The sequence below is a fragment of the Styela clava genome, chromosome 11 (assembly GCF_964204865.1).
Source record: "Styela clava chromosome 11, kaStyClav1.hap1.2, whole genome shotgun sequence".
Lineage (NCBI taxonomy): Eukaryota > Metazoa > Chordata > Ascidiacea > Stolidobranchia > Styelidae > Styela > Styela clava.
In genome coordinates, this window is record NC_135260.1 from 2087042 (window position 1) to 2106419 (window position 19378).

Below are 19378 nucleotides of genomic sequence, written 5' to 3' on the forward strand. Positions count from 1 at the left end.
AATGTATTCAAATATTCCATTGGTCTTGAACATCTCTGGTCAAAGACTTTGACATGTACGATTATTAATATTAAAAATATCATTCGTTCTCAACTTTTATTTTATTGTTTTACTCTTTTGCAAATTCGAACTTACAATTCACCCCGGCTTCAATTTTGTATGTAAAATGTATAAATTGAAATCGAATTATTGTATTTTCAAGTACCTGGTGAACCACCTAATATGGCAGACAACATTTAAGGTTTTTGTGGCCAACAATTTTATCAAATTAATCCTGTAAAACAAGCATTTTGTGGTTTTACGTCGGCAAATTTTGCTCGAGGCGTTATTAAGCAATACTTGTAGTATTGGGCAATTATTATCGAAATTAACCCTCTGTGGCCTTAGTGATATTTTTCTAATTCAAGTATATATCCTTCATGATTACTGTATGAATAGGGTTAATTTTGTAAAATATTGTATTTTGTACTTCTTGGACAATTTCTAGCCAATCTTAACTGTTTATGGGTTTAAACTTGTGATGTATTTTCTGTAAGATGATTTCATGTGTACCATATGGAAGGGAATCCTATTTATTTAAATGGTAAACCAAGGAATCCTCTTGCCTGGATAGGGTATTGGGTAGCTTAACCCTTTAATCACTCTAGATTTAGATTAACAGACTTGATTCTATCTTCAGGCTCAAATGCACAATAAGGGTTAATGAACTGAAATTTTGTATTTCGCAACTCAAGAGATTGTGAAATCCTGCATTTTTGCCAATAATATCGTGAATAAAAAGTTCATTTGCAAAACATCAATATATTTTAATAAGTAGCATGATGTTCTGGTAAAAATAATTATTTGTGCAATGGTGTGTAACATATTCTGCCACAACAAAATTGATTATGTAATATGACATAAACCGCTCATTTATGCAGTGATGAGTAACAAATTCTGCTAAGACAGCACTGTTTCAATATATTTTGTGTAATTATATATATAGTTGTGAAAATAACCATTAAAATTACTTACAATGTTTATGTTGGTAGTAAAATTGAATATTTGTGTAGTGATGTGTAAGACATTCTGCCACAACAAAATTGATGAAATATATATACAAAATTTACCCTCAAATGTGCAGTGATGCATAACATATTCGGCAATAAAATTCATTATTAAATGTATATACGAAAAAGAATGCAGTCATGGAACTAGTCAGATGTGCAGTGATGCTTATGATATTCTGCCACGACAAAATTGATTCAACATAGAATAATGATTCCATGCTATGGCCATACACGCTCAACCATAATCAATAAAGCATTAATGTAACAGAAACCGCAAGAAGATCAATTGAATTAATTATTAGAATTGAACGAAAATATTTCCATCAATTAGAAATTCGTGACATAATATTTCTAATTTTAGATACTTACCAAGCCAGACATAAATTGCCTGCTTTGTACACTTACTGATGATGGAGTTTAATTGTTAAGTGTTTACATCACAATCACATCCCTTTTAAGATTTATTACATCATAGTCAGGTGGATTTAAAAGGAAGTGAAATTGATTTTGTATTACACTAAGGAAATGATGTCATATTTTAGCTTTTTTTGGTCTGGCGATATTACAGTACATAACTGATATTTACAGTAATTTTGAATGTGAATCTCTAATATACTACTTTTAATATAAAAAAAAAACTAAAGATTTGTATATTTAATTGATTTTGAAATATTTCTGTTATAATCTTTGTTATAAGTCTCTAAGCTCTGTGAGACTGGTCATTCTGGTCTCACTGGAACTTATTTGATGGATATATTATCTCCATTGCCATTTGAATTGCCTCCCCCATAGAGAGCCATCAGTCTGCCATATGAACATTTGGTTTAATATTCAGGACAGCCATATAAGTGCAATGTTCATCTAACGACTTGTTTTTGTTTTCTTATTATTCTGTTAGAATTTCCATAGCCTAAATGAAAAAAGATGATAAAAGTGCCAAGAACTGTAAAGTTTTAGTCTATTTGTGCTCTGAGTCACTAAAGGTTCTCATTATCTTTGTGTGCGTTCTCATCCGTGACCCGTGACTCAAAGTCACGCTTTCCTGAATGTCTGTTTCTATTGTTTGTTCTACTTGTCTGGTTGTCTGCTATTCAACCGTAACCAGAGTTGGGTTATTATCGGGCGTAGTTCCCATCATGGGTTCAAATTTTTCTTAAAAGGTTTTAGTTCTGAATATGGCATCGCATAAGTGTCATATAGCTAGCTTAAAGGCTGACTCTACATCAATTTGTGAAACCTATGGGCAGGGGGATATTCACTTGGCTAACACAGACAGTCCTCGTAATAGAATCTCGTAATATAATTAAAATAAGCAAATCGGAATAAAATTATTGCCTAACCCTAACCTGGCACACACACTACGGGAGTACCAAAAATTTGTACATGGCAAACCTGCTTGATAAATTATTATATATTTTTTTTCTATTGTTACAGAACAATTTACAACATGGTTCCGTTAACAACAACAGTAAAAGTCATCAACAATTTAACAGCAGATACCAAGTAAGAATTTTATATTGAAATTTTTTAGTGTCTTTCCTCTCAACAAAACTCTGGGCATGTGCATTTGAGCTATAAACCAGAGATTTTGATTTTTGTATACGTCGTTTAATCTGCTTTTCACTCCGAACTAGGTGCAATATAAGAAACCAAGGATAGGTGAACAAAAAGTTTGAAAAGACCAAACTCTTGAAGAACCATTGTCTACCCTAATTTATCACCCCGTGGGAAAGGTGGTGGCATGGCACTGGAATTCAATATGTGTAAATTGCAATTTGAACATTTGCGGTCAAGATAGGCTACTCGGGATAACTTTCTATGTTTAGTGGGAATTTTATAAATATTAAAATATTAATTAATTTTATTTTTCAGTATGTTCGAGGACCTCAGGACAGCGGTATTTTATCAGAAATGCTATTTGGTGCTGTAGGATTGGCAAGCCGTGCTTCTTCATTGAAAATTCATGTCATAAAGTGAGTTGAGTTTTCAATTTGATTGATTTATCCAAGCCTTTTGTTCAATACAAGGCCAAGTTAAACCATCGTTTAACAAATGATTGGGCGCGCCCCAGAAAAGGGGTGTGGACAACTTTGTGAGGGTGTGGAGCTAATTTAAAATAAAAATATTTTGGTGCTTCCGAAGTATGCGAACCAAGATGGCGGACATCGGAACGTAACAGGTTAGGGTTAGGCGATAATTTTTTTCCAATTTTTCTTATTTTAGTCCTATTATCAGTTAGAAGACTAGCCAAGAGCCTCCCGTAGTATTTATACCTAAAATTATGGCCTAACCCTAACCTAGTACACATATTACATTCCGATGTCTGCCATCTTGGTTCGCATACTTCGGGAGCCCCAAATATTTGTTAGATTTGATCTTGCATGCCTTATTTTGGATATTTACATTTTTTATTATAGATATTTACATTCCATTCGCATAGATTAGCCTTACTATATGTCATTTGTAGCTTATTGTTAGCTAGTTATTTTTGAAGTGGGGCGCGAGACTTGACTAATTTTAAAGGGGGGGGGGGGATGGGGGGGGCACGGCTTAAAAAGTTTGAGAACCACTGCTCCAATTCAAAATAATTTCAAAATAAGCAAAAGCAGAAATTTATTACAAAAGGTTGAGAAATGACTGATTTAGCTGCATGAACATCTACCTTCAAACCACTATTGTTTGATATTATGATAACATTGTAACTTTGTGAAATTTATTTTCCGATTTTTTTTTTTTTGCAGAGAACCTCAAAGAATTATGCTCAGCAGAGTTTTCTGTGTCGAATATGCAAAAGAATCTGTCAGGTAGACATTCCTTTTTATCCATTGTTTCTCACCTGGAAATATTTCTAAAATACAGTAATTTTGATTTATTAATAAATGATTTTTTTTTAATAATTAAATAATTCGCACGTCCCTAATGGAAAATGCTCAACACTTATAATCAGTAGATATTGGTCATAAAGATATTTATTAGTTTGACCTCTAAAAACCTTGAAACATAAACAATTTGACCTCTAAATGATTGACCTACAATAAACCTGTCGACCTATGATGACCTCATCCTTGCGAAATAGTTAATTTAAATAATCGAACCCTCGGGTCATTGTTGAGTAAATATATGTCAGAACTTAATAATAGATGTGTTATCATAGGCCCATATAAGTTAAAGCATAATTTTCTTCAATTTCTTGCAAATTTGTGTTAAAATTATATTTTTTTCAACATTTTTTGGGGTCGTTTCTATAATATTATACTTGTTTGGCGATTTACAAGACCATAATTTAATTTCGCTAAAAAAATTACTAAATTTTTTAAAAAAAGATTGCGACAAAATTTCAAAATTTGGAAAAAATTGAAGCGAATTTTGCGGAAACTTACATGGCCCATTGATAACACATATCCTATCTATAGCTTAAGTATTTTAAAATTCATTTTTATAAAATTTAACTGTTTCACGATTTTCAAACAAAAAATTGGTTATGTTAATTAAATTGGCTATTTATGAGAAATTGCTAACGTAGCCGTACTTGTCATTCGGTGGCACGGTGGTGTAGCCATGTGACGAATACGTAATTTTAAGTAGTTTAATCTATAATTTTGAGCGTTGGTCATTCGTGAGGAATTTTAATTGGCTGGGAGTGTTGTTTATGATAACAGGTGTCCAAGGATGGCCAAGATAAATATATTTTCTAATATGAAATTTATTTGAAATTAGATAATCTGAAATTTTGGATTCCTAACATTAGGAAAATATTGAAATTTAGATAAATTTCCGGAAAATGATCATTTTATACTATAATCTTCACAGCAAAAAAAATTTTAATTTCTAATTAAAGTAAACCTGGCAAATATGTGGACAACCATTACAGTAAAACTTTAATGTCTCGTGATCTTCATACTCCAGCAGCTATAGCTCGACCCTATTTTGAAAAATATTTGATAGCAATTTTTTGGGATACATGCTAGATTACTAACAGTTATTTTTTTCAACTTTAGTCTTGATAGAGGAATCGAATATCAGAGACCTGCTGTTCTAAGTAGAAGAAAAGCAAAGACATTACCAGGTATGCTAGGGCTTTATGAGGCACTCGAAACACTGATTTCTCTTATTTATTTTTTGATCTGGTTCTTTTGTTTGCCGCTGCTGACACCAAAAAAGATGACTAGTCAGTCCCACAGGAAGCCAACTGGCAGTATATAACTGACATGGGCAAACTGCGGCTGGCGAGCCAAATTTGACTCGTCGGGTAATTCAATTTAGCTCGCCTGATGCTGCCACAACCAAACTAAAACCAAATTTTGATGTTTTAGCTAAAGACTGCTCAAGAAATTTGTTGAGATTGCGATTAAATTTAGTTTTGGCATTTGTGGTTCACTGTTCTCCACTTTTGCTTTTGTAACCGAGTAAATATTGTTCAATGATAAAATGTAACCTTTAACATCACACTCACATGGCCCGCCAGTCTAGGTGGGCGAAATTGTTGGCCCCTTCTCCAAAATCGTGCCCAGTGCCCACCCCTGGTATATATGCTAATTGTAAGTTGTAATATTTCTATTCACAGTTCCCACACCCGAGCCATCGTACATCCCTCCGCCAGTTCCAAGTCCCGCACCATCACTTGCGTCTTCTCTGACTTCTCGAATAACTCGCTCAGATTCCAGCTCATCTCTGATGTCTTTAACTTCAATACTTGGAGCTTCTCTTGGAGGAACAGGTACGTTTACATCATTGGATGCCAGTGGGTGCATTTACAGGGCAAACCGCGTTAATTCTAAAACATACAGGGCGCGTCAAAACTAGTGTTAAGGTTACTCTATTATTCGTTTGTGCTAACTGTAGCCCTATTTTTAACCAATCTCGTATCAGTGGTAGCATGTACGGATCCTTCTTAAAGGGAAATCAATTTGTTTTATTTCCCTTTTAACAAAGTACAAAATCACGATTAGTATATCATCTTTTTAAGAGTTTTGCATGTCCATGACAAACACCCTGGCAGATACATGATTACATTTATAAATTAATAATTTTAAATATTGTTAAATTAAATGAGTGTGGAACCTATGGAAGCCCATGGTGGTCGCACAGGTTGTAGTGATCCAGAGCTGGCCTGCTTATGTGGCACCAAGTATTGAAACATATCAAGCATTCTTTTCATTTCTTTTAGGTTCCCTTGGATCTCGATCTATGCCTCAACATATTCCGTCCAATAGAGCGTCGCACAGTCTTCCACCGGCCCACAGACAAGCTTCGAGAGATAGTTTTACCCTAACACAAGAGGTCAGTATTGGGTTGAATGAATTTATGCCAAAATTGTATTTGTGAGCAGGGACAGTATTTATTTCAAAATTATTCGGCTAAACACATTTATTTCATTAATAAATTTCACAGTTTCATTCCCTAATTTTGAAACTTCAGTCATTTCCATATGAAGGTTTTATATAATATATTTTTATATATGATTTATAAAATTATCAGCTACCTTCATTGTCTTGATAGTTTCATTTATTGGTGCAATGGCCCAGGGTGAAAACATTGGAACTAATAAATCTGTGTTCAAATTTCATGTTCACCAGCACACCTAAGTATAATAGATTGCATAGGCAAAGCAGTAGCAGAAAATTTCCAAAAATAACAATGTCTCACAGGGATTCTTGTTTAGAATGAAATTGTTAAATTATGTTTTCCTTCATTTTAGCCTCATCATGGAATCATCACCTCAAGAAGAACAAAAGTCAGAATCGGATTTGCAGTCATCTTTCAACCCGAGCCAAGTAATTCTAGGTAAATACTGGAACCCTTACCTTTTTTAAGGTTTGATGCTTCCAGTCACTTCTTTCCGTTTTTTTATTGACCTTTGCTAGTGCCTGCTTTAACTATTGCTGACCCTATGAGAAACAACATATGCGGGACCCAGTCTGAGTAAAAGATAAGGACACTAACAAATTATTAAACTTTTACAATTTATTATCTTTAAACTAAGTACAGAATAAGATATATATAATATCAATCATTTATTTTGGTTCTCTGACATAAAAATACAAAAAGAAAACGGACAAAACAAAATGCAGCGATACCTGGGAGACGGGCATAACTTAAAATATAGTTGAAAAGCGTACAATGTACGTGCCCGTCCACCGAGAAATAAATAAATCAAGCACAGAAAAAGGCAATTTAGAATCGGGCAGTATTTTGAATGCAATTTAACAAAAACAGAAAATTGAAGTAGATAATTGAATGTAGTAAACTTCTGACAACTTCTTCAGTCTTTGGTTGATGAAAATTAGAACCACATGTTGGTATTCAATTTGGATTTATTGAGAGATCACCAGAATTAATATATAAATATAACTCTTGAATTGGAATGAAAACCTACAGAATCCCTGGATTGTATTAGCATAGGCGCCCTGGTTGAAAATAACAGATTATGAATCACTTAGGACTGGATTATTGACTAATTTGATTTAAATTCATCTATTTCAGTGAATTCCACCATTTTTTCTTCGAACATTTCCCGTTGATTGAAAGCTACCTGACGTATCTGAAAGAACAGATCGAATCCGCTCTCAACAGTTTCAAAAGAACGAGGAACCAAGAGTTCATCGAGTGCATGATGGAGGTATTTGGTTGTATTAATTATTTAGCCTGTAGAATATCTTACAGTTGTCTGGGACAATTTTTTCACTTATTTTGTATACTTCAGACAAGTAACTGGGTTGTTTGAGGGTCAGACCTCCCTTCTGCTTGTAATGTTTTTTAGACTCTCAATGCTCTTGTGAAAAACCCCATACCCGCTAGATGTTACGGTTTAACTTGGCAATTAGAAATTTCTGAACCCCACTGGAAAATCCTCGCTTTTACTGTTCTGTAAGGCCATGGCAATATTGAAGTATGGTTTTGGGTTGTGTTTTTGCAATAACTATTATTATTTGGAGTGTACTAGGTGTACTGAACTGCAAGTCCTTTTTTCATTGTTTACTTTCTATTGCTGATCCGTGTGTGTCAGTTGCTACAAGGATGCTTGAACGAGATAGTATTATCATAATCTCTTTCCATGAAATAGTAAGAATATTCGTAAACTTCTTCAGACCAAAACAAGAATTGGCTCAATCAAACAGCAATAAACATCATTGCTATTATCTAGCGAAAGCTCATAAATAAACTTATTAATTCGTGAAAAGAGATTATGATAATCATATTATTTTTTGGTTATGTTTATGCAAAATTTATATTCATTTTTACCTCAGTTCTCAACATTCCCCACACTCAAAGTCTTCCTCTACTGGTCCGATCATTAATCGATTTAACTTTCAATTTCATTTTCAGATTCTCCATATATTTACCTCATGTATGAATTCAATTTACTCAACTCCACGGTTACTAAAGCCAGTTTGGTCATCATTGACAACAGTGACATCACCACAACGGTTTCCATGGCTTGGTGATGACATCACAGTCAAATGTTTTATCGCTGATCTTGCCAGAATGGTGACGCAACATAATACAAAGAATAAAAATTAGTAAGTCATTTTTTCCTTTCTGTTGATAAGAATTTCGGGTACACCAGAAATATGTGTACCAGGTTAGGGTTAGGCCATAATTTTATTCTGATTTTCCCTATTTTAGTTCTATTACGAGTTGGGGGACTGTCTGTGTTAGCCAAGTGAATATACCCACTGCCCATAGGTTTCAGTCCCTTTACATATCTTGATGTAAAGTAGGTGAACAAAATTAGTTACCTCCATATTGGTATACATAATTTTGGACATTAAAATTTTTATGGGAAATGACGCTTTTGAATATTTCATTTTTTGTTGAATATTTCATTTTTTGGTTTTCTTGGCTCCCTGCCCGGAGAGGACTTAAACTGAGTTTTACCTATAGTGGAGTAAAGGGTGTCCATTAAGTCTTACAAATTTTAAATTGCAAAGTGTATATCGGAAAAGGTTGGGAAATATGGGTTAGTGGAGCGCTTTACCAGTCTACATTCATTGTCAGCCAGTTTTTATCACTCAATTCTAATTTAATCAATGTTCATTTTTCAACAGTTTTATGAGCGGGCTAATTTCATCTGTACTGACGCATCATCTTGGATGGGTGAACACTATGCTGCCACCAAGTGGTGAAACAGATTTACAAACTCTCGCGTACAATCCACTGTGGGCTCAACTTGGGTGAGTGTTGGCTTGGTAGAACCTTAGGCCTATTACTCGAAATGTGGTTTCAGTGGTTTTATAAGAATCAAACTGTGAGTCATGACACACTGAGGGTTGGAGCCCACATCTTTATCGAAATGTAAAAACAGAAAAATTTTTTGTATCATGCATATCATATATACTATAACACCATAGTTTCAATTATGGCTATTTGTAACACTTCTATCACTAGCCCTCCACATTTAGTTGATGTCTTCTTACCTTGCTTGAAAATTTGTATGAAAACCTATACATAATATACGTTGTGACTCAAAAAACAATATGTTCTACATGGCGTAGGTTCCGGTTATTTTTTGGATCATTTTATATGTGTGTTCAAGTGGTCGCTAAGTCTCAAATCTGACAATTTTACAGTTTCTTTGATCAAACTTATAAATTTTTTTTTTGTTTCAGTGATATATACGGTGCTGTGGGAACGCCAACCAAAGTAGCAAAGACTTTAATTCTGGGTGAAATTCACGAACTTGTGTCGACAATTATCTCAATCCTCTCGTATTTTATCCGAAGTTCTGACGTAACAGAAGTAGTAGACGTTCCAAGTGATATGACCCCTCAGGTGAGGGTTTCATGATTCTTTTTTATTTCAAAAATCATGGGGGGAGGGGGGGAGAATAATTTACAATGAGCACTTATTCTGGACTGGAAATTTTGTAAAAATTTCTGTAAAAATTTTGATAAATGACGGCTCGTGAACAAGAGGCAATAGCCTTAGCTACCTCAGCTCTGCTAACCCCTAGATCAGAGGTGAGCAAGGTTTTTAGGCCGCGAGCCAGAAATTTCGCCTACCTGTACCGGCGTGCCATGTGAATGTGACGCAAAAGTTACATTTTATAAACAATACTTACAGTGTTACAAAAGCAAAAATGGAAAACAATAGGCCTCATGCCAAAACTAAATTTTATCGCAGCCTCAACAAATTCCTTGAGTTATTTTTTATCTAAGACATCGAAATTTGGTTTTAGCTAGGTTGTGGCAGCATCGGGCGGGCCAGATTGAATTTCGCCTGCAGGCTGTAATTTGCCCACCTCTGCCTAGATTTTTAAAAGTGTAATTTTCAATCCCTATTTTACTTTGTTTCAGGCTTTCTTAGAAGACGACCAAGGTCTGACGATGTCTCTTGTCCCGAGTGATTTGGAACCGAACGAATACGTTTTCGTTACAATGGATGCTGACTCGGCAAAAACTGAGAACAACGATTCAGCTATAAAAAATATAGACAATCCTGCCCCCCCGAAAACTGAAAAACCGAAATTTTCTTTTTGTCGTAAAAATAAAACAAATAAAATGAAAACCTCCGAGCCGATTGCAATGGAAAAACTTACGACCGATAAAACTTTATCTTCAAGCCTCGCTGGGACTTCACTCTGTCGAAGCAAAAGCAGTCCTGGGTCTGCTAAACCCCCGATACCACGAGTCAATCGACAAAAAAGTATCGGAAATATGGAACTCACACCAACTATGAGGTAAGATTTTTTTTGCACTATTTCCAATCTTAACAAAAGGCTTTGCACAAACATTGATCTTTTTTGAGTTGGTTACATACAGAAAGAGAGTTGTCGGAATTCCCTTTTTTTAAAAAGTGAAAAAAGCAATTTATCACAGCTTGAATTGCATTTTGTACCCTCAAAACCTACGTATTCGGCCTTCAGCCGGATCTGCCAGCTGTTACGATCCAACCTGGGAATCAGAAATATCTTGGTGGCTACGCCCCTATCTTGCATAAAACTTTCAAAAATTTTACTACCTACGTTTAATTTGACTAAAGTCAGACATGCAGTTAGTTTTCAAACTTTTTAGATTGCGTACAAATATGATAAATTCGATACATCCATGGATTGACCTTCTTATTCTATTCGTAATTATCTTTTTAGATTGCGCACAAATTCTAACGACACTCTCGCGAGACCACGAGGCGTCCAGAGTCGTCGTACATCTCATGAAGTTTCGAATATTTCTCGAATGAGTAAATCATCAAGTGCGCTCGTTATTTCAAACATTGAAAAACTGTGCAATGAGGGAGTTTCGTCACTAGAGGGTAGCAAGTCATTTTGTGGGGGCCCAATGCCTGCTTCTGAGCTGTTACAGAAAAGACTGGGAAAGGAGAACATTGGTTCTTGTCCAAATAATGTCGGAGGTATGTGGTAAAAAATATTGCAATATATTTGATGAATTAAATTTTCAGCCTAATTTTTTGTTTTATCTCTGTCATTTTATCGATTTTATCGATCGAAGTTTCCGGTGATATAAATAAAAAGTATGATGAGCAGAAGGTCATGCATGATCTTGTTTTTTGATTGCCTTCTACCTATTTAATTGTTAGGAATACGCTCGCTACTGGACCTCTGATTATTCCTTGTGGGTTCGAATGAGAGAATTGCTGGACTCCTTGCTGCCCTAGGGTGGTTCAAGTAACTGCTGGTCGGTTACGGCTTCCTCCACCATCAAGTCAATGCTCCTGAAAACTAATACTGACAACTAATCCCATACATGACATGGAATGGTAGCCGAACGAGAGGGCGTGGTTCGCCATATATTTAAGCTGTCTTATCGACTTACCTTTCCCCTGGGATAAATATGTGAACCTACCTTATCTTCAGTGGAAACTGTCTATTCTCACAGTTGGATAAAATGAATCAAAATATAGGCAAATATGTATTTTTTTTCAGTCTATATTTTCTAAATCTATTTTTGTATTCACAGGCCAAATGAAGAATTTGTGTACACCTTCCACAAGAGGGCAGCAGAATATTATTTCAGAGTCGATTACAGCACTCCCAGTGCAACCAATTCTACGTCAACGAACACATAAACGAGGTTCGAGCGAACCATTCAACGTGAATCTTTTACGTACAACTGCGGACACGACTTCCTCATCTCTCGTAAAAACAAAATCGACATATTTTCCTGTTGTTAGAAAAACTTTTGTTGACACTGTCGAGCCACGAGTTGTCAATGCTATTCATGTGCAAAGGGAACAGCCAGTTATAGCAATGAATTCTCCCAGCCCCTCACCCCTTTTACCCCGTTCAAAATCATCCGCCGGACAAAGAGGTCCCATAATTGGATTCCGGACCCCAGAAGCAGAACTTTCACCCAAAAAACGATCAAAACACAAATCTGGTAGTTTTTTACAAGAAAAACCAGCGAAAATAGACTCACCGGATTTTCGTGACGTATTTTCACCAAAAAATAACTCAAATTCTGGAGTAGAAAGTGCGTCAATCGCCCCAGGGGTCACGCCAGAGTCAAAGTTCAATTTCAATGACCCCAAAGTTCATAGGTCATCTTCTAATGCATCAGTTAGCAGCGTAGTTCGACGAAGTTCATCGGCAGCATCAAATAAAGTTAAACTTGCGGGGAGGAGGCGTAAATTAACCGACTCGTCATCTAAACAATCTAGCATAGACGAGAGCGAAGAAAAAATTTCGGGGCTCCCCCCACTATGCAGAATTCCTTCAGTTGCGTTGGAACATGAAAAATTTGACGAGTACTTCAATGAAAATGGGGAAAATTCGGAATTCATATTTTTCTCAGCTCATAAGTCATCAAATGACCTTAAAAATAATCAAGGTCAGACACAGTCAAGCGTGACAAAACCAACAGACCAGAACAGCCAAAATCAATCAAGTGTGAACAAAACAGCCCCGCCACCTCTTCCAACTAAGGGACCCTGTCAGGCGACGTTGGAAAGAGAAAAATCACCAGCAATCGAGAACAAATCAACCGTGACAAAATCACTCAAGCAGAAAGCTGAAAATCATTCAAGTGTAACAAAACGTCAAGCGCCTCCCTTACCGACAACTGGTCCTTCTCATCGTAGCCAATCAACAAAGTCCGAAACAGTTTCAAAATTTGTGTCCTCCCCAAACCCGGCCCCCAAATCTGCTCCCCCACTACCATTAGCACCCCCCATTCATCATGGGTCCCTTTACCCCAAACTTGATGAAATCTCAACCCCCAGTCCCCCCCGAAATGGCCCCCAACTACCGAAATCTTCAATATATCCAAATTTAGATGGAAAAACTGTCGTTCCAACTAAAACTAAAGGATTGTATCCAAATTTGGATGAGGATCTGCCCTCATATGAGGAGGTTACTAACTCACTGTACCCAAAATTACCCACGACGCCATCGTGTGACAATACCTCAAGTTATTCTAAAAACAATAATGGTGCGGGTTCACAAACACTATCTGAATTACCACAAGAGGGCGGTGTGGATGATTTTTCATCCCTTGAAGAAGTCCCCCTCAGACCAGTACAACAAACTAAAGTACCTGCGACAAAGAAGTCTGAAAATGGAGAGGATTCCTCGAGATTGACGTTCGGAGAGCTAATGGCAGAGTAAGTCTTGGATTTTATTTTCGATTTGGCAAGCATGGCTGCGAATCGTGGAATGTTTAATCAGAGGCCTAGCCAGGAATTTTGGAAGGGCAGGATCTGAAATTTCCATTTGCTAAGTTAGACTGTAACAGCTAGCGAAAAACGTGGGTTTCCAACAGTCACAAGGGTATAAAAAGCATTTCAATCTACGAAAAATTGCCATGTATGGTAGGAATTTGGGAATAGGAATTTATGCTTGATGGGGAAAATTTGAGTGTTGACAAGAACCGCAATAAATGGCTTGGGGTGCTGTTCCTTAATAAGGGGTACGCGAATGCGCTAGTGCCACACACACCCCTGGTATAGCTGTTCTCACCACCCTTTTCTTAACTGGGAAATAATTTTTAAATGGAAATTACACTTTGAACAAAAAAATAAATTTTTTATGTTTTTTCAGCTATTCACCAGAATATTTATGGGGTTTTGCGTTGCATGGCACTCGTAATCAATCAGGATTATATAGAAAGATAATAAGAGAATTGCAACATTCTGTCCAAAGACCTGTACTAGATGAACCAGTATCCGAAGCCGTATCGATAGTAGCAGATACAGATAAATGGTAGGTTAATTCTACATTTTTGATGCAATGCTTTGAATTGTATTCTCTAGGCCTGACACGGGCAACGTGTGGCCGCCGGGCCAAATTCGACCCATTCAATCCGGCCCGCCTGATGCTACCACCACCAAGCTTAAACCAAATTTTGATACTTTGGCTGAAAAATAGCTCAAAAAATTTGTTGAGATGGCAATTAAATTTAGTTTTTACACATTACTCGCTGTTTTCCACTCTTGCTTTTGTAACGCTTTAAATATCGTACATAAAATGTAACTTTCTCGTCACACTTACATGGCCTGCCATCTCCATTTGGGAACCACTGTTCCAAGTTATTCTCAGACCCAAGAAATTAAAATAGAAAATTTAATTGTATTTTCAATTTGAACATTCTCTTCGTTTTGGACACAGCATAATCACATCTCATACTCAATTAATTTTTTTTTACTCCCTCCTAGGACTGTCAAAGTTCTCAGTACTCATCGTATCCATAGCGACAATACTGCACTCCCCGCCTTGAATTCAAAACTTGTTACGAATATTTTGGAAAGAATAACGAAGCTATACCAGATCAATGCACCAGCGGAATTTGTAAGTTTTTATTTTATCCTATTTCTTTAATTGGGCACATTAATGGATGTTTATCAACATGTGTTACACATATATTTTTCTTCTGTCAGACCTGACATTCACAGGTGTTTTTGATTTTGCGAAATCACTTCACATTGCTTTTATGTGTAAGCTGTATAGGCTATCAGCACTGCAGTAAGGTATTGTAGGATAGGATAGGATTTACATATTTATCCCGGGGGAGAGGAAAACCGATAAGACGGCTAATCATATGACAAACCACGGCCTCTCGTCCGGTTACCATTCCATGTCTGGTTTGGGATTAGTTAGTTATTTGTTTTTCGGAAGCATGGACTTGTGCCTTGATGTCCATAGATTTGGGCGTTGCTCTTTTGCTTAATTTAGTTTTGGAACCAGAACGATCTTTTATTAGCTATGTATATATTTATCTCCGAGTTAAATGTTATGTTAGATAGCTGCCTTGGATCTTGATATCAGAAATGTCAAGGCTGTAAGAAATAGACCAGCGTTTCTGAAACTTTTTTGCCTTGGAACACCCATGCTTTTTATCTCGCCTTGCGGAACACATTTTGATAAATACTGAATAAAACAGTCAAAATTCTTGGCTACAAACTTATAGCACAAAGGTACCGGTATCCGTAATTTAGTAATTAAAAAGTTTTCCAAGAGATTTTAATGGCCTATGATGCTACAAGAATACTTACCAAATTGAATATTTCTTAGTGCATGCAACAATTGGAGAATTCGTTGGGAGAACTCGTTCTGAAAAGCCGAATGTTGGCAGGATATGTCGTCGGAAACACAAGAGTGAATATTTCTCAACTGTCAGCTGTTCTGGGGTGAGTAAGATTATTGTTCGCTGTCAAGCTGATGCTATGCATAGGGTAAAATTTTTTTTATACCTATCGCTCCAAACAAGACTCCTAAGCAGCGTCTCGACTCTGAGTTTAGGTAGAAGGTGGTTAAGGATCAAAACCCCACTTTTGAATTGTTAAAAAAAAGCATTTTTCTGTATTATACATAAAAATTTTCATAGCTCGGAACGCATTTAAGATCCTCAGTACTCATCAAGCCCAACGTTTCCGGGGAACCCGCTAGAAGGCATATTTTCGAAAGTGAAGATTTTCAATTATCATGAACAACACTATAGACAAGAATATCCGTCGGGGACCGAAGACTTATCGATCGAAACTGCGGTTTCGATTCATGACTCTATAGTGACACCGCGTGTCCCATCACTAATTAATTAATAACTTGCTAATTATACGACATAATTCATCCAAAATAAATAGGCTCCTGGTCCGAGATATGATGAATGCACATGCAAAATTTGCAGCAGATTCAACTTCGCCTTCGTGAGATATCGCGTTCATCTAACAGACATACAGACAGACAAATACCTATCAACATACTTACCGATCTCAAGATCGATGAGTATAAAGCAGTATTAATTAAAATATGTTTAATTAGAGGGAAAAACAGCAATTCCCGTATCTGAAAAAAAAGAAAAATAATTTCAAGTTTGCTTAAACTTGCCATTTTGCTGCCCATGTCACTTAAAAATATGGATTTTAGCATTTTTTATGATTTTATTGAATATTATTTTGATTTTAATAAACGTATTCTCATTTCAGAATTGAATCGAGTGATCTTCCTTTACTGATGTCAATCGCTTCATGTCATAGTCCTCAAGTTGCTGCTAAACTACTGTGAAGTGATGATACATCTTATGATCTCATAAATGAGTGCTTCATGGCATCATCATAGACAACAATGAAATGTTGTTACATCATAATGTAACACTCTATGATGTCACATAACATTTACAAAAATTGTTCGAAATGAAAAGTGAAAGTCAAAACTTTTTGAAGGTCAAATGAATGACCTTGAACTGCCAAAAACGAACAATGGCGAGTAAAATAGTACAACGGCATCGATTGCCATAGTAAGGTGTATAATGCTACAATGCAATTGTGTTCTAATAATTGATATGTGCATGAATGTTTGCTTGTTTTTTGCTTGTGCCATGTTTGGACCGCAGTTAAAGTTGGTTTAACTTCATCTTCGGTCCATATATGGCCTTATTTCTGCGTTTGACATCTGAATTTTCTTGCAAGCCAGTATTTACTTGTATGAATATGCATTATTGAACCATTTTTGTTCCCACGTCCAGATGAGGCCATAATTGAATGCTTTTGAGCAGTGGTTCTCACATTTTTATGACAAATTTTTTAAACGAAATTTGAAACAGAGAATTCGGAATAATTGGAATATAATTATTTCTATAAAATAGTTGAAATAGTTTTGTTTTTGAAATTGAAACCATATCAAATTTGAAATAGTGTATGAGAAACCAGCGGCCACCTGAACCACTCTGCTAGTGAGACGGGTCTTCCGAAGTGCACGCCAGCAGGTACTTCTAGTGAGCGTAGCATGATGATTTTTACATATAATATACCTATCCCCTACCTGACTACGTCGCCGACTATAATGAACTCACTAACGCCAGTGATCTCTCTCATATCGGTATCGTTACGACAAGGTAACGAAAGAGATAGCTTGCTCGATTTTGGATGATCGTTTGTACATTTTAGACGAACATCTGTATACTTTGGAGGGCATTATTACGTCACTATTGTTCAGATTTTCGGATGACTAGTCAGGTGGGGGTAAGAAATGACATATGCAAAAATTGTAAAGCCAGGCCAACTATAGAAGTACTTGTGGGCGCGTATTTCGGGATACCATTGAGAAATCCTTTCTAATTTTCTTACCAAAGTAACCCAAACACAATAAAAGTTTCATTTGTTTTTGTTTAAACTGCCGCATTATTGTTTTTACTTCTCTTTTGGTTATTTTGTGTGCTCTGTACAAGGTCATAGTCAAGAATTTCATAAGGTTACTAATGGAGTAATTAGACATATCGTACCTTTAAACGCAGAATTTGCTATTCCAATATCAAACAATATACAAATCTAGAATTTCAAGGCAAAAAAGTCTGATCAAAATTTCGGAAAATTTTATTTGAAAATTTCGCCCTCTTGACATATTGCAGGTACTTATGTAGTATGTGAACCAAGAGGGCGGACACCGGAACGTAGTATGTGTACCAGGTTAGGGTTAGGCCATAATTTCAGGTACAAATACTACGGGGAAGTCACTTAGCTAGCACTCAAACTCGTAATAGGACTAAAATAAAGAAACAGGAATAAAATTAGGGCCCAACCTGGTACACATACTACGTTCTGGTGTCCGCCATCTTGGTGCACATACTACAGGAGCGCCATATTGCATACGCTTTTGAAGTAATATAGTCTTGTGTAGTGGTTCCCCACCTTTCATGGCTAGTCGCACCCTTCCGGAGGACTAAAGCACTCACAGCTCTCTGTTATTTATTCTCATGGTTCTCATCCTAGCTTAAAGCATTTTGAACAGCATTTTAAACCACTCTACCAAGTGGCTATTTAGGTGAAATATCTCAAGCGAAATTTGGTCATTCAAGAACATTTACTCCTGTTCTTTCTGTCCAGAGCCATGTTCTGAATATTTGAAAATCTCTCACCAGAAGCCCTCCTTTATCTTTGGCCGTATATAATTCAAGCAACTTGCTTGTCTAACGCTTTATTCCGAGCTATGGTTCATAACTTTTTTCAAAAAAATGTACGCCATTATCTCTGGCCGTATATAATTGTGCGATTATTTCGCCATTAATGGAAAACCTTTCAATCAACTATTTTTTTTAATTTCCTTATTTTTTCTTTCCGTTTGCTGCACATTATTTTCTATGCACTGCAGCAAGTACTTTGTAATTATTGCGCGCATGAATAAATTGAAATCTTTCGTGTGTGTGAAATAAATTTGTTCATGAGATAGAAGTGTTTACTCGATAATTGCGCTGTGTGCTTGTTTAGACAGGGCCTATACCTGACATGAGCAAACTACGGCCCGCGGGCCAAATACGGCCCGTTGTGTAATTCCATCTGGCCCGCCTGATGCTGCCGCAACCAAATTGAAACCAAATTTTGATGTTTCACCAGGAAAATAGGTCTAGGAATTTTTGAAATTCCAATTAAATTCAGTTTTGGCACAAGGCTTATTGTTTTCTACGCTTTTGTAACCTGTGAAAATTGTTCTTAAAATTGGGGTTTACGTCACACTCTCATGGTCCTCCAGTCTAGATTGGTAAAATTTATGGCCACCGTTCCAAAAACCGTGCCGGCTTACGGGAGAGTTTCTACTTGAAGCGAATGTGATCTATTCATTTCAAATGTGTATTAAAAGTTCACTTGCGTTTTTTCCCCGATGAGACACAAAAAAACTTTCAAATACAATAGTATTTTTTATTATTCCAGGAAAACGGATTAAATATTTCCTAAACTAAAGCAAACAACAACAATAAAAATACAGGGAAAGTCAACATCTTAGTTTTGCAATGGTGGCTTAATAATGATTATTTACAAAAAAAAATATTTCATTTGCATCTCGGAATCATAAAAATACGGGTAATAGCGACTAATAGGGGCAAATTTTGAAATTCCGAAAATAATAAATAAGTGAAGTGAAATTACCAAAGTATCTTAGTATATAA

At 36.2% G+C, this 19378-nt stretch overlaps 1 protein-coding gene across 2 annotated transcripts in view; it reads left to right on the forward strand.

The window, feature by feature from the left end:
- Positions 1–18640, forward strand: part of LOC120347790 (folliculin-interacting protein 1-like) — a 30134-nt gene extending 11494 nt beyond the window's left edge. For both annotated transcript variants that reach the window (XM_039417880.2, XM_039417881.2), the window contains exons 3-20: positions 2484–2552; positions 2922–3022; positions 3791–3853; positions 5048–5115; positions 5614–5766; positions 6217–6329; positions 6748–6833; positions 7533–7668; positions 8376–8569; positions 9098–9223; positions 9659–9821; positions 10346–10728; positions 11137–11399; positions 11966–13607; positions 14044–14205; positions 14658–14790; positions 15514–15629; positions 16425–18640. In XM_039417880.2, the coding sequence (XP_039273814.2) occupies positions 2484–2552; positions 2922–3022; positions 3791–3853; positions 5048–5115; positions 5614–5766; positions 6217–6329; positions 6748–6833; positions 7533–7668; positions 8376–8569; positions 9098–9223; positions 9659–9821; positions 10346–10728; positions 11137–11399; positions 11966–13607; positions 14044–14205; positions 14658–14790; positions 15514–15629; positions 16425–16503 (4050 nt within the window). In that variant the 3' untranslated portion in view covers positions 16504–18640. The remainder of the gene's footprint in view (positions 1–2483; positions 2553–2921; positions 3023–3790; positions 3854–5047; positions 5116–5613; positions 5767–6216; positions 6330–6747; positions 6834–7532; positions 7669–8375; positions 8570–9097; positions 9224–9658; positions 9822–10345; positions 10729–11136; positions 11400–11965; positions 13608–14043; positions 14206–14657; positions 14791–15513; positions 15630–16424) is intronic.
- Positions 18641–19378: the final 738 nt, after the last annotated feature.